Source organism: Ptychodera flava, chromosome 12 (genome assembly GCF_041260155.1).
Source record: "Ptychodera flava strain L36383 chromosome 12, AS_Pfla_20210202, whole genome shotgun sequence".
NCBI classification, from domain to species: Eukaryota; Metazoa; Hemichordata; class Enteropneusta; family Ptychoderidae; genus Ptychodera; species Ptychodera flava.
In genome coordinates, this window is record NC_091939.1 from 5,522,860 (window position 1) to 5,538,718 (window position 15,859).

The following is a 15,859-nucleotide window of genomic DNA, read 5'->3' on the forward strand; positions in this document are numbered from 1 at the left end:
GCCGTCAATAATGACGGCTCCCTTATATACAACGCATTACAAACTTGATGACCAATAAAAAAAAAATTTGCACTGCTACTCCATTTGGAAAAAAAAATTGATGCAGGTCTGACAGTAGAAAAAAAAAATTGCTGTCACTCTGACAGGAAAAAAAAATTTGCTCCCATACCCTCTTCCTCCATACCCCCCCCAGAAATCAAATGGTTCTCCCCTTACAGATTCGCGTACAATGAATAACTCTTTCGACGGTACCGGGTCAAAGGTCGGACAATCAGTTGCTGTCAAAACATGAGCAGCATTGGAATACGTCCCTGCTGTTCGTGACACAGACGCTCGCGGAAACATTGTTTGTTGTTTCGATTGAAGATAATAGGCTAACTAGAACAGAGTGGGTAGCAGAAGAGATGGAGAACTTTCCACAGGTATATCTGTAAAATGGAAATTGGAAAATTTAAAGTCTACGACTGGTCCATTGCTGGTACTGAGACGTGTATAGTTGTATTCATTGAGGGATTGAAAATTGCCTTTGATATTGGCTACAGTACAAGTCAGTCCGTCCGGTGTGATCATGTGTTTGTAAGGTTTGTATCGTAGTATCAGTAATACATTAGTCTAGACCCTATTCTCTGCTGTTGACCACACTCATCTGTGTTGTATTCCGCTCAGCTCGCAGCGCCTATGCGCCCCGGCCCGGGCCGACCGACATTTGTACATAGGAGGCACTATGTACACACGTCTATGGGGCGCAAGCGCAGAGCGGAAAAGAACACAGGTGATTGCTTTTGGCCTTCGTCGGAGTGTCGATAACCAGCTCCGTGAAATGCTCACCTGGGAACGATGGACTTGTAATCAGTCCCGGCTAGCGGCTCCGACTACCAACATTGACAACTTTGATATTTCATCCCGTTGCCAGCTTGGCCAAAAAAGTGTTGGTTTTATTTGAATTAAATTAAATCTGTGAAAGCATGGAACTAGCTCCATGATGAAAGTATGTCAACTTCATTAAAAATGTCCAGTGACTCTTGGCTCAAAGGATTCAGTCTATTATCAAAACTGCTTTTCCTTACATCAATCCTTAGTTGCAGTACAGTAGCTTGAGGTTTTGCCTGGGCATTTGGGTCGGTCAGTTAATTCTGCCGTCCGACCCAAATACCCAGGCAAAACCTCGAGCTACTGTACTGCAGCTGATCAATCCTTTGTTTGTCAAGAAATTGAAACGTCCATACCTGGATAATGCACAAGTAATGTGTTCAGTTGTAGCCCGATACTGGAACCTAGTATATTCTAATAAGTCAAGGCATCGGGGGGGGGGGGGGGGGGGGGGGGGGGGGGGAGTTTAGTCTAAATTCCCTTTCCACATGTCTTCTGACAGAAATCCCACACTTTGTTGTTCATGGGGAGTGGCTCACATGCTTTATTCTGGACTAGGGCACTGATCCATGAAAAAGGAAATTAGTAAAGTGTACTGTTCAAGACTGTTACAGAAATTTGCACAGAAATTTACCCCACACTAATAAACCAGAGGTAAAAGCTTTATGTCCTAAATTGCTTTCAAAGGGAAAAAAACTCTGGAAAAGCGTAAGTAACTTACAATTCAAGTACAAAAATTGCAAAGAGGAATAATTGGGGGGGGGGGGCATGGTCTCTCACAGTGCCCCTGGCCAGTTGAAGTGTGCTACTTCACATGGCACCCTCACTTCATCCAAGATTTCCACAGTCACAGCCAATCAAACGACCTCAAAATGTTTCCTATGAAACTCCCCACCTATCACCAATCAAGGAAATCCCACCATAATTACAATAGCATCACAACTGGTGACATTGCCTTAGCTACAGTTTACATACTTTGTATCTATCCCATCAGATCCACAGGGACGCGTTATATTCCCAGCTGTGTCATGCGCACGCTGCAACCTCTTGCGAATTTGGGTACTATGAATAGTTGTACACACACTCTTACTCATAAGAAATCCAAGGGTGGGCACCGAACAAGACCGTTTGGGAAAATCTACATTGTAACGGGTTATATGCCAACAAAATCAATAGTTATGGCCATTTCTTACGTCAAATAAATAATTTTTCCGGTAACATTACCAAATAGTGCGTTTGTCATTTGAAACGGAGTGTAATTTCACTGCTTGAACGAAGGGAAAACTGCTCTGTATGCAAATTACAGGTCGCGATGTCGCAATAGATTTCTCGAGTGCTGATTGGCTATGAAGTGCCGGCTTTCCTATGACGTATGTGCAAATACAAACATTGCAAACGACGTCCCAGTGTTTCAACCCGGAAGTGTGAATCTCGCACAGTTTTCGACTGTTTCATGGCATTAAAGTAAGACATATGCGTACAACTAATTAAACCTAGTGCCTGTCTAACAATATGCGAAGTGTGGAATATCTTTTGGGTCATTTTTTTCATATTTCAGTGATTTTTACTAAGGTTCGAGCGCGAGTCGTACGTGGTAACGTACACACAGACCGTACGCGTTCCGATGAACCACGCGCCACCTGTCCAATGACAGTTTCCGTTTGAAATGATTGACGTACAGAGCAGTTTTCTTTCAGGTGTCCGGTTTGTGTCCACCCTTGGTGTTTTATATAAGAACAGTGGCAAAGCACTTAATCTTGAAAATACTATTTTTACAATCAGACGGAAATATAAATATTCATTAGGCTACTAATTGATATGTTATTGTGAACAAGCAAACACGGAAAACAAATGTTGTAAAAGATCGAGTCATAGTGTTCGAAAATGGGTACTCATAGTACCAACATTCGTCATTCGAAAGATAACGCGTCCCTGTGATCAGATCCACCTCACTTCAAAATAGCTACATATACCTCTGCTGACAAACAGTATTTTAAAGCTCTACTATGAACCAATATAAACTATTATTTGTGTCATGTTTCGTGCCATATCCTTTCCACATATAGACATAAATTGCCAGTGAGTTTACAGTAACAAGCAATTCTTTGTCAAGCAACTATCACAATTGATTGAACATATGCCCTGAAATTACAGTTGATGCAGTTTTCCATAGACTGAAAGATCTGTTGCTCCATGACGTTACCTAGAGCGCCCTCAAGTGACGGATCTTCCAATCTAAGTTTTCCATTGCCATATTTTAAGGCAGCGTAAGTGGTTCTCTGTCACAGAAGTTCAACATACAAATCACAAACCCATTCTACAAAAGTGTGAAATTTTGCCATACAGAATAATGTAACAATTTTATTACTTTTCTTCACAATTTGTTGGAAAATTAGGTTACAATGTTGTCCTTTATAAAGGGTTGCTGCTGATCAGATGAGAGAAATTAGCTTGAGCAAAATTACACTAAAGCCATTTTACTAATGCATGCTTTGGCATTTCAATTAGGAATTTCTTCACAAGGAAAAAATTATCAAAAATGTTCAATATTTTGCTCAACCACACAAAAAGTAAAAACTTGTGAAAAATCACCTGCACATGACAGTAAAATGGCAGAGCAAAACGCTTCAAACAAAATTTTGTTCAGCTAAATTCTCTTGTGTACAACACTCTGTTAGTGTGTGAAAAGTGCATCACTATAAAACAAATTGAAGTGAAGTTCACTTATTGAACAAAGGTCAACCCCCCTGCCCTAGTGGAAAAAAGTTCATTTGCTTAATCTGAGTAAGCATGTGAGATGATCCCTTGATAATTTCTTTTATGTTTTCTCCTCAGTCATGGCCACATGGACCATGTATCAGGTCTACTTCAACATGCTGCAAAGAGACGGCTTGTGTCTATGAAATCAGCGGCGTATTATGTACCGCCAATGCTAAAACCATCTCTGTTGTCAGCAGCTCAACTATTTGCATCGATGGATGGTAAAGACAATCTTACCAAAGTTAACATACAGGAGGCACAACCCGGTGACAACATAAAGGTACACATATTTGTTGCCTTACATCAGAAACAAATGTGTCTGTCCACCAGTTCTGTGCACAAACAGACAACTCTAAAATTACAGGCATTCATTTGATTATGTCTAGTAGAGAATTAAATCTAGCATGACTTCTTCTCTAAACAAGATTTTCAAGACATTAAACCTTTGAATGCTGTAATTTTTCTCACATAACTTTTCAGTGTAATATTTTACCAATATTTATGAATTTTTCAATAATTTTTGGATAATTTTGGATCAAATGGACATAAAATTTCAATGGCTTCAAATTTGACCAAAATTTTGAGGAAAATCTGAAAAAAAAAAACATGTCAAGATCTGAAAAATGTTGCTGGCTGTGTTATATTCTACAATTGGCACTCAAATGTTAAATGCATCATGGACTGTGACTGCATGCAGTTACCACAATTTTGACATTCGCTCACATGTTGTGATTGATTATTCAATTATTGCTCTGTTTTATTCATTCCAGCCAGTCTGTTTTAGTCGTGTCTTTTCCTTTTTAAACCTTTACTGTAAAATATTAAAGCTCTATGTGTGAACCAGTGTTCTCAAAATTTTGGTCTAGAGTTATTGCATGATTTCTCCATTCCCTGGAGTGGAGTAACCAGGACTATTGCAGGCCAAGTTTTAATAGATGTCTGGGATATTTGTAATTTAATCCTCTTTCTCCCAAGTGGTATTTATCTCTATGGTTTTGCTATGGAGACTGGTAGAAAGAGGATTAAGCGGCATTCAATGAAATGGATGGTTATATGAGACAAGTTAGTAGTACTAAATGGCATGACACTGACGCAAAAAAAAATCGTAATTTTCATCAACATGAGCTACATGTACCTCACTTCAAACCTGCCAAAGTATTTTACCAGCAGTTTCAAAACTAAAAAGTGAATCTATCAAATTTCTTTGAGTCATAGACTGCAAGAAACAAATTCAAGAATTCTTCACATAACGTTCAGTGCCATTGTTGCATATCCATTAGAACATGCACATTTTGATCCATGGTCTAATTGTTGACTCATTTTGTGGATGTATTTCCTCATCGCATATCCTATTGGTCCTCTGTTCACAGCTGCCACAGGGATACTTTGTAACCCCCTTCAAGACAGTTCACGTGGTTCCAAGTCAAGGATATATTCTGTGGAAACAGAAGTCAAAGCTCAGACACAAGTTCAAAGGTCAAGCATCAAGTGACATTGCCAAGTTAAAACAGTCCGGTGTAGAAGTGACTGAAAGTCAGGACATCCCAGAAATTGCATTTACAGGTACTGAGCATGAAATCAGTCAGGGTATTCACATTTAGGGCCAAATAAGAAAAATTGTTTCTGGTAACCAAAGGAACCATACTTAAAACCCTCTGACGGGCATACCCTTTTTATCTCATTTTCGAAATTAATGCATGATTTTTTGCTATGTTTTCGATGGGTCACTGAAATAAACATCTAAATTACATGTACAAAAGTTTCCACCCGACCTTCCCTATTTCTAGTGAGCTAGCACATTTTTTTTCCAGTTACGCATTGCCATACCTTTGTACCAAAGACTGCGTAATGAAGTGAAAAAGGCTTGCGTTAAATTTTGCATTGTTTGGCTGTGAGGGACTTAAGCTCTCACGTTTGATATTTTCATTATTCTCACTATTCTTTAGATAAAGTACAATATCACTAATGGCATCACCTCAATTTAATGTCAACTAATAGACAGTGAAAATTAATGAATAAATAAGTTGAACAGCTCTATACACATGTAACCCTTTCACAACATGGTTTGGCCCATGGTGTTTGTTTTGTGGACCTGTTTACAGGGCACTGCATGGAGCTGAACTGGTGAAAGGAATTTCTCTGAGGTGTATTTCATCAGTGTCTATAAATGGGATCACATTGTTTTTCCTGTAACTCTGTTGTCTTGTCTCTACAGCACATCTGTGCATAGCAATTTCAGTCACATAGGATCAATACTGGACCAGCGTGGAGGGAAAAATCACAGTCACTAGTGGACCAATAACTGGAATTTTTGATTTTTTTTTTCAACGTTTTTTTTTTAAATCAATTGCAAGTTCTTATTCTTCTCTCAAAGTGTGTGAAAACAACCACTATTTAGCTTATCAACACAATGTTTATACTTATAGATTGCACTGTTTTTTGTTCACACTTGAATTCTAGCCGGACCAGAATTTACTTGCCTACTCTAAAATGCAGTTTACACATGCTCAGGCTTAGTTGAAAAGCTGAATTTTGTGTATTTCAACATTGTTTGCGGAGTAGAACAAGAAACTGTACTAGACACTAGAAATAATAATTGTGAAAAAATTCATCATAAGTTATACAGCTGCTGGCCTAGACTTTGCCGAAGTCTAGTGAACAAAAGATAATTTGGTGAATGGGATGTAGTAGAGAAATCATAAATGGTTTTTTTCAGATCATGACATAGTGGAGTTATCACTCAATTCATAGACTTCAGTGATTCTTGGAGAAACTTGCTGCCAATCATGTTCACTTAACGCATGCACAAATGCACCGCAAGATCAGAAGCCAAGAAAGCACAGTTCTGATCATACTGCGATCATCTCACTCATGGTATTTAACACCAAATATATCAGCAATTTGTTATAAACCTGCTGAAATGATTTTATTTGACATTATAAATCACCAACTTGAACCAAGTCTACTACTGGCCCTTTAACCCTTTCACCACTGTGGTTTTGAACCAATTCCATTGTTTCTATGGCAAAGTTGGACCTCCAGAGATGGAAATGGGGGTGACAGGGTGAAAATCTATATGTACGACTTGTATGAGGGTAATGCCAGCTTTAAAAAAGTTATGTATATTTTTCCTACATGTAGGTGACACCACATTTGAATATTTTCATCTGGAAGAAAACGAAGCAATACGACGTGTAAATCTGCTGATAATGGAAGTCACGTATTTGGACGATGAGACCACACTTGATAAGGCCAGAGCCAGAGGCCATATTCACCTCAACGAGCTTGTTGAAAATGAAGAACTCTTCTGCGATGTACAGTCCATCCTACTGATGCATTTCTCATTCAAATATTCAGCTTCTCAAATAGAGGAGTTGGTGAAATCAAAGCTCCCAGAATCACTTTTAGGAAAAGTACACCTGGGTTTGACAGCCCACAACAATTATGCACTGAAGCATTCTGACTGACATTGGAATGAAACCAAACACTTCTGATTTTTTCATTGTCTGTGGATTGTCACTGAAATGATCGTTTTGTACTTCGCTGATTTCCTGCAGATTTCAATGGTGTACAGTGCATTTACTTATCATGGTCAGTAGCAATAAAGCTATATGGAACAACTTTATTCTTCAATGTAGTCTGCTTTTAAAAAGGCAAAATTACCACTTTTCATGTTTTTCATGTATTTTTATCACAACGTCCAGATCAGTACAGTCTCAAGTAAATGATATTCTGCTATCCTCAACTGAATGTTGGATTGTCAGATGTCTGTCGGCAATCTGCTTTCAAGGACAACAAACAGTGAATGTGTACTTTATGTTAAAGTTTGTAGTACACACCAGAATTTCTGTCACTGGAATAGTTTTGTGTCGGATCTACAGACAGATTTGGTTGCCAAAAAGAATGTTTCATCAATCGGACTACAATGAGTCACATCTCAGTGGAAATGAAAATAACCTAAACATCATCAGAAGATTGAAACCTTGTCCCTTCATACTAACAATTGACATTATCCTTCTGTAAAATATTTAAGCACACTAATTGACCATCAAAGATAGATAATGGACTTTGTAAATTATAATTTGATCTCCAGAGACTCAATATACAAACTAACAGGTACACTACAAGTTTTCTTACTGTAATAAATATAAAAATATATGTTCCTTCTGTTAAATAGAAAAATACAACTTTTGCATAAATACCGAAACTATGGCAGTCAAAATAAAGGATGATAATAGCAGGTAATAAATGTCAAAATCCATATGGCCAAACCAAACTTTGAGGTATATAAAACAATGCTTATCAAGGAAAACAAAACTGGTCCGTAACATTCATGTAGTGTAGTACCACACAACATCATTGGCAACTTTGGCATTTTTGCCATCATGCTCCAAGTCTAGGCTGCACCATATACTAAGGTTTGTTTTTGGTACATTTTGGTAAACCAGAAAACCTTTAATAATATGAACAGGAAAGCAAGCGTTTAAATAAGACAATTTCTCAATATTCTGCAGTATGTCAGGAAAGTGATTTTAACACAAGCTGCCTGTGAAGATCCACTTTAGTCATGTGACTAAGATGGCCACTTAAAGTTTGCATCAATTCCCTGAAAATTTAGTCCAGCCATGAAGGTTTTTTAACCTCCATGGTCTTGCATTTCAATCTCAGGAACGAATGAAGTAAATAAGCAGGATTTTGTACAGATGAAACAAGATATCAAAGTTAATGCACAACTATATAATTCATCTATTGAAGAAAACAAAATGTTTCAAAAGAATAGCAGTATATTGTCACACACTTTTAGCTGCATTCAATGAATAAATCACAAATATTAATTTACAGGGATGCGCAGGTCAGATTATGAGACCAGTATCAAATCAAGTGCTCCTGAAACCTGTGGTAGTTCAGTAATGCATTTCTTCCTTATTCAAACACTGACATCTGTGTAGTTGGCTCCACAGAGTGAGTGAGGTGTAAACCATGGTGTATGGCTGACCAACGGGTATCGTAATGACAGATGATTGCTTTTACAAGAATCATGCATAGATTATAAATTTGTTTAGCACCATTTACTCTTAGTTCAATTGCAGTATGATTGCTGTGTGTTAAGCATTATTGTAACTACATGCTCACACAACTTTGCATAGAAGTACACGTAATTTCATGACATATTTTGTCCACCATTCTGTAACGGTAATGTGATAAAGTTCAGATTCTGTAATGAGGTAATAGTTGTGCACCATACAAAATAATGAGGTATGTCACTTGTATAATATCATATTGATAAACAAAATATTTAACTGCAGGTGGAGTTCATGTCAAGTAAGTTTTTCCTCAATCCCTCTCAATGGGTCATTACTATGTTTTGTTCTTTGTTAGACATTCCTGTTCCTTCTCCTTCTTCCACTCACAAATGTCAGAGAAATCACAGCTATGGCATTTCCACGCGTCCTCAATGTCAACCCCTTCCACTTCCCTGTCACCCCTCCAAAATGAGAAATAATGGTCCAGCCTACTGTTCAGCCAATCAGCATCAAAGCCAACTTTGTCTGATGCAAATGATTTGCAGTCTCCCTGGAAACTGTACTCAATAATCAGTGAGTCTATGCAGGGTAGATCAGAGAACTGAAACTTGAGAAGAGCGATGTCCAGCAGCTCTCCAAATGTCTTGGAAGTTATCCCGCTTTTCCGCAAATGCATCAAGACTTCTTCTGAAAGCAGTTTGTTATCTTTCAGCTTCACGTGCCGCAGAATTGTCTCCTTCTTGAGAAGTCCCTTGACAAGCTCGTCAAACAGTTGTTTGTAGATCATGACTTGCAGAGCATGGTTCTTCCTTTGAGCTTTCCTTGGAAGCGTCCTTGAACTTGCCCTTGACTTGAATTCACAAAGCTGAAACTCTCCTTTCTCACTGTAGCGGAGCTCATCAATCACGCCAACGACGAAAATTCCTTTCCCGTACGGTTCTCCAAATATAGGCATTTCCCTGATGCAAGGGACGCCAAACGATATCCCACTCACTCCATCTATCATGTTGAGCAGCTTGATAGCCCAAGCATCTTCTTTGCTGGATACAGACACTGGCACAACATCATGGACTTCAAGTTCTTGAAAAAGAAGAAAGTCAATGAAAACACTATGGCAATCCTCATTTTGGTGCAGCTGTTTGTTCAAAAATTCAGCTATTTCACCAAGACACTTTAATTTCACCCATCAATTTCGGTATACATTCCAAGGGATTATAACCGTTTGAAAAGTATTGTGTGCAGGGATACAGGGTTAAAGGCTTCAGTTTTGATGTAACTGTTACACTCTCTCATTTGCATATTCTATGTTGCATCTACAGGTAGTGTCAGCTATGACAGGAGTGAAATGATGTGATGCATGATGATTATAAATATGCTGTTCACTGTCTTGCATTACACTATGCATGAACTCACACATAAGAAAGGCATGATGATAAATACCAATGATCTGGTTGTAAATATAACATCTGTGTTTGAGTGCTGTATTTTTTCCCACCAAAATTTCAGTGCAACATTTTACCAATTTTTATGAACTTTTCTGTAATTTTTCGGATAATTTTGGACCAAATGAACACAACATTTCATTGACCACAGTTTTTTATCAAAATGTTGGCAAATATCTGACAAAAACTGACTTTGGTGTATTTTATAAGGGTGACAAAAAATTGATTTTGGCACTCAAAGGGTTAAACCATAATATCCATTAAATCATTCAGAGTCAGTAGCATTATTCGAAATTGTGCACTCTGTTCTAAAGCATCAAAGTTGCATAATTCCACAAAGAGAGTTTTCTTCCCCAAACCATAGACTGCTATCTGCCATTGAGTGGTAGCCAAGGAGAATATTAGAAACTTACAGAAGTTGTATCCCCTCCATGCGGAAGGGAAACACTTTGTGGAAAACTTGATGCCCAAAATTAATGAATAACTGGTTAAAAATGAACACTCCGTTTACCTCTTGCAAGATGCATACTGGAGCCAACAGTCATTGGTATATTTTCCACAGGGACAGTAGGAATAGTGAATGTATACAAAAGCTGTTGTTCACACCAGTGCTGGGCTGTGATGTCAGTCACACACAGACGACCCCATTTGAACTTCCATAATGGCATCTCTTCCTTCTTCTCCCTATGTCTTACTTTTTCATTGTCAATGAATGTGACTGAGGAAGTGGCCTTGTTTGTTTCATCACTGACACATCCAGCACTTTCTGCAATCTGCATAGAGTTATCGATATCCCTTTCTGATTTGCCGGTATTCTGCAACTCTGGTTTGGATTCATCTTCTCTATTGCTTTTATCACTTTCTCTGGTCCTTTGGTCTTCACTTACAGTTAGCTTTCCACATTTTTTAAAAAAGGTTTCAAGGTTTGACTGTTGGCTTGCATTCTGAATAAAAAATTGAAATGTTGAGAGAGAGAGAGAGAGAGAGAGAGAGAGAGAGAGAGAGAGAGAGAGAGAGAGAGAATAGGGATCATATTGCTATAATGTGTATAATCAAATGACACTTATTCTACCATGCTGAAGGAAGCCACATGCGTATAACTTCTGTTACCTTGTCTATCCCCTATTCCCTGTCAACAGGTCCCAATCACCATAAATAACAATGGATTTGGGCCAAACCATGGTGGTGAAGGGGTTAATTTCGTCTTCAAATTTAGTAGAAGTTGTAATAGAAAGCCTCCCAATTAATGGCAGTTCATGATATATGTACTTAATACTGATAGTTATCTCAATAGGGTCTATGCTTATCTCTATCAGTAATCACTGTTTCTCATCTCCACTGGCATGTGTGGTTGTACATCCTGTATCACATCCTGCTTCCCATATTTGCAGTTTGAATTGACCCTATTGTGCCACTTTGGGAATGGGAAAGGATAAAATGATGTTCTCATAATGTACCGGTCATTTTCACCACCTCTTAATGAAACCTCTGCAAACTGCAATACTGGCCAGGGGACAGCGGTGAGAAATTCAAGAATTTGAAGCTGTAGATCAGAAGAGAGTTGTAAAAAGTTTGAGTCTGAATATTTGCCAAGAGGAGCATTATCATATACCTACATTCACGTGCCTGTGTAAAGCTATGGGAGAAAGCGCCCTCAGATTTGTGCATTTTTTTTTACGTATCACGCCCCGGCCCGGTGCCCAAATATGGGCAATCGCGTGCATTTCTGAACTATATCAATTCTGGTTACTACTCGCGCTGCTGCTGTCGTACACAAAGCTAGCGCGAGATTAGAAAAATGTCTGCTCGCTCAGATCATAGTTGCATGTGGCAACAGTGGAGCAGCGCTGGCGACATGGGCTTTTATTTCTAAATTCTAGTGAAATCCTGTGTATACTAAGAGCGTGCCTGTTCAGTATAAATTACAAGAAACTGACATTACGCTTTTGTCCTTCTTACACCTCGATTTCAGCCTTGATCTCTGTTGGTCACGTAATAGTACGGATGTTGCTTTGAGTGTTCTAGAATTCTGCAGGTAAACAAATGACGTCATTATGTATGTCAATCCGCGACGGGAAGCGGCCATCGTATTTAAACTGACACAATTGGCGATGAATTTTTGATATCGCACGCATTTTTTCTCCTAACAATGTTGAATATTATGTAAACTACATATTCATCATTTCATAAGGACTTAGGTATATGATAAAACCTTTACGGCCCTGATACGGCCTTATCAGGGCCGTAAAGATTATTGGTCAATACTGTACCATATTTTTTCATAGTTGTACTGTACTCACCTTCACTTTCATATCCCTTGTCTTCTGGGAGGAACTGGCACTGAACTGGGTTGATTTTACCTGTCTCATTGTCCATCCATGGCTCTCATTAGCTTTAAAGGAAACAGATGATTGATTGATTGGTAACTGCTTCACTTGATATACATAGCCTGTATTGTTTTCTACTCAATGAGTGAAAGCTTGTGAAAGGTGACATATGTAAGTATAAAATATTACTACAACGTCATGATGTGCTCAGCTCTGTCAAGACACTTTACTCATTCCTTCTGAAAAGGACTATGACAAACCTTCCCTCAGATCTTATTTGAAAATTGATGATTCATCATTTTGAGTTCAAAATAATGTGACGAAAAAGTGAAAACACAAATTAGTGCTATTTACAGTAGTAACAGACAGAAAGATTTCATACAATAAACAAATTCTATCCAGTGGTATTCTAAATGATAGATGACACAACACTGTGAAGTTTTTCATGAATTTTTGACATGACTATCCCTACTAAATTAATTTATGGAAATTTATTTATTTATTTCACTTTATTTCATACATACATAGAATTTAGCTGCAATAATTGTAGCCCTTGGTTGGTGGGGCTTGGGCTTAATCAATCTTATTTGAATCATGAAATTGATATCTTGATTATCTTTGATCTCAGACACTTATTTTAGAAAGGGCTACAATTGCAATCAGCACTTTACATTTCACATGGAATCCTGTTTTTCTGTTTTTTTCTATAGAATAATCATGTTATTTCTTTCAGATACCAAGCTACTAAGCCCATCAAACTTTCACCCTCCTATACTGCAAAATTACTATGTGCTGTAGTCATTTCACATTTAATCCTTTTCCTGCCAAGTCCATATTTCACCATCAGGTCAAGATGGTTTAAATTAATGAAACACAACATATTCCTTATATGGTGTATTTTAACATATTACTGTACATTTGAAAGCTGTTGAAAACATAAATACTGTAAACTTGATTTTTTTGGACTAAAGATGCTATAACAGACCAAGCCAAGTAGATGAAAATATGTCATGTCTTGGCTCAATACCGCTTTTTACTGACTTGGCTGATGGGGAAGTGATACTGTCTGGCAGGAAAAGGGTTAAAGAAACAGTAGCTGTCAATTGTTTCTTGCTTTATTTCCTATGCTGAGATACACAGTATTCAGTTTGTAAACTTAGCCTGTACATATGTGGGTACTAGTTAACTCGCACCTTTTCCACCCTGCCCAGAAACAACTCGCCCAATACTAACTATAGCCCGATTCAAACTCTCCAAGTACCAACTCGCACGATACCAATTTGTTTCATAACTACCTCTTCCTGACAAATCACAGACTCCAAATAACATCTGACCACAGTCTCCCTGCTGGCTGTCAGATGCACACACAACATATGTCTGTACTCTGGCATTTTGTTTCCCATTTGGGATTTAACATTTTAATTCACGTAATCACAGGTAACTGTGACAGCTGGAAAACAGCTGGAAACTTTGAATAACCCTCTTTGCTGACAGTGTTTTAACCCTTTTATCACCATGGTTTGTCCCAAATCCATTGAAAGGGTTAAACCATGTACATAAAAATTTCGGAGTGTCTATTGACACCCGGGTGTCAATAGCCAGAAGCTGCCCTATATGGCTATTGACACCCCTCGACCCGCGACCCTTCTCTAATACCTTCAGAACCGAGCTAAGCTACGTTGTCCATTTCTTTTTTCAGACAAGTTGATGCCCACTTTTTTGCTGTCATGGGTACAGCTTTAATTGAATAAAGTAACTGTGTAATGTTGTAGAATCATATCGACAGCTCGGGGTCAATAATTTTTATCCGCGGGCGAAGCTTGTCGAACAACATTTGACCCGAGTTGCGGAACCTTTTAAGAAACATGCGGACATACTAAACTTAGAAAGTCCTCAAAGAATGCAACGACAAATGGGTAAATTCATCCTAAAAGCATAAAGCTATACATCAAATGAAGCAATCCTTGGTGACCTTGGTTTGCACTACTATGAGAAGTAGACTTGCTATCATGAAAGATAAATAATGTAGATTATTGTACATGGCCCATTGGTGTAGACCTATATGACGTTGAGAATAAATACGCTAGGTTTGGTTGAATTTGGAGGCCGACTGGCGAAAAAACGGGAGGGGTGTCAATAGCCAAATAGAGGGCCGGTTGGCTATTGACACCCATTGGTATAGGCCGCCTGCAGTAGCACTATGGGACCGCAAAATGACGACGAAAGAAGCTTTTTCGAAGGAATTTTTTTGGATTTCTATTGAGAATATATGTTGTTTAGAATAACTAAGCTTAGTTTGGTTGAATTTGGAGGCCGACTGGCGAAAAAACGGGAGGGGTGTCAATAGCCAAATAGAGGGCCGGTTGGCTATTGACACCCATTGGTATAGGCCGCCTGCAGTAGCACTATGGGACCGCAAAATGACGACGAAAGAAGCTTTTTTGAAGGAATTTTTTTGGATTTCTATTGAGAATATATGTTGTTTAGAATAACTAAGCTTAGTTTGGTTGAATTTGGAGGCCGACTGGCGAAAAAAACGGGAGGGGTGTCAATAGCCAAATAGAGGGCCGGTTGGCTATTGACACCGGGTGTCAATAGCCAGGAGAAGCTCTATATGGCTATTGACACCCGGGTGTCAATAGACTCGGCCTAAAAATTTACAGCATAAGGTACCTGGAATCTATAACACCAGGTATACTATTACTACATGTACATTTCAAACGATGGGAAAGTTTGTATCGGCGAGTTGGTTCTGGGTGGATTGGAAAAGACCGTGCAAGTTAACTGTCATTCTACATGTGTTGCTGCAGTATCGCAGCCTACAACATTTTCAATCACCGGCTAAAGATGCGTGGTCTGTGAAACTGCAGGCAAACAGTACAGTGTTGAACTTGATAGCTGCAGTACCATAGCCAGAGATTTTGCCTGAGGTTGTGGGTAGGGTGGCAAAACCATAAAGGAATTGTATCATGACATAATATTCTCTCATTGGCATCCATGCATATGAAATCCTGGTTTTACCGTCTAACCTACAAGCCCTGGCAAAACCTGTACTGCAGCTGATGTGCCACCAGATCGACAACACCATGTGTTGACAACTGCAAGTGACACATGCAGACGCTGTAAAATAGTACAAAGGTGATATTATAATTTATGGTCGTGGAATGCAATTGTTTGACAACTTAAATGGTAATATCAACTGAATAAAATAATTGGGCGTGCTTGTATGCGCATGCAAGCTCTGAAAATTCTTACCACTGTTTCTACTTCGTTTTGTGGGTGAAGCCATTTTGAAAATCCCGGGTTTAGCGCCCTCAAGAGAAAGGTCAATATTATTTCAAAATTTGTTTCAAAATATGTATACACTTTAACCCACGGAATCGCTACTGTCAGAGACAAAATCATAAATGTTTGCACGTATTTGTATGTCAAATGC

The 15,859-nt window shown here is 38.6% G+C and overlaps 2 protein-coding genes across 3 annotated transcripts; one reads left to right on the forward strand and one right to left on the reverse strand.

Annotated features, from left to right (window-relative positions):
* The first annotated feature begins 250 nt into the window (after window positions 1-250).
* LOC139144814 (uncharacterized) lies at window positions 251-7,255 on the forward strand. Of its 2 annotated transcripts, none has more exons than XM_070715602.1 (4): window positions 251-581; window positions 3,706-3,910; window positions 5,001-5,193; window positions 6,772-7,255. In XM_070715602.1, exons 1-4 carry the CDS (start codon window positions 436-438, stop codon window positions 7,095-7,097), a joined length of 870 nt encoding a protein of 289 aa, XP_070571703.1. In that variant the 5' UTR covers window positions 251-435; the 3' UTR covers window positions 7,098-7,255. The 2 variants fall into 2 exon arrangements, with proteins under 2 accessions (XP_070571703.1, XP_070571704.1); XM_070715603.1 differs by having other exon boundaries at window positions 251-422.
* LOC139144811 (exonuclease V-like) lies at window positions 6,531-15,776 on the reverse strand. Its single transcript, XM_070715596.1, has 4 exons — window positions 15,679-15,776; window positions 12,397-12,488; window positions 10,608-11,040; window positions 6,531-9,734 (listed from the first exon to the last, which is right to left on the reverse strand). The coding sequence occupies exons 1-4, from the start codon at window positions 15,710-15,712 to the stop codon at window positions 8,989-8,991; spliced, it is 1,305 nt and encodes a 434-aa protein (XP_070571697.1). The 5' UTR covers window positions 15,713-15,776; the 3' UTR covers window positions 6,531-8,988.
* Between the last annotated feature and the right edge of the window lie 83 nt (window positions 15,777-15,859).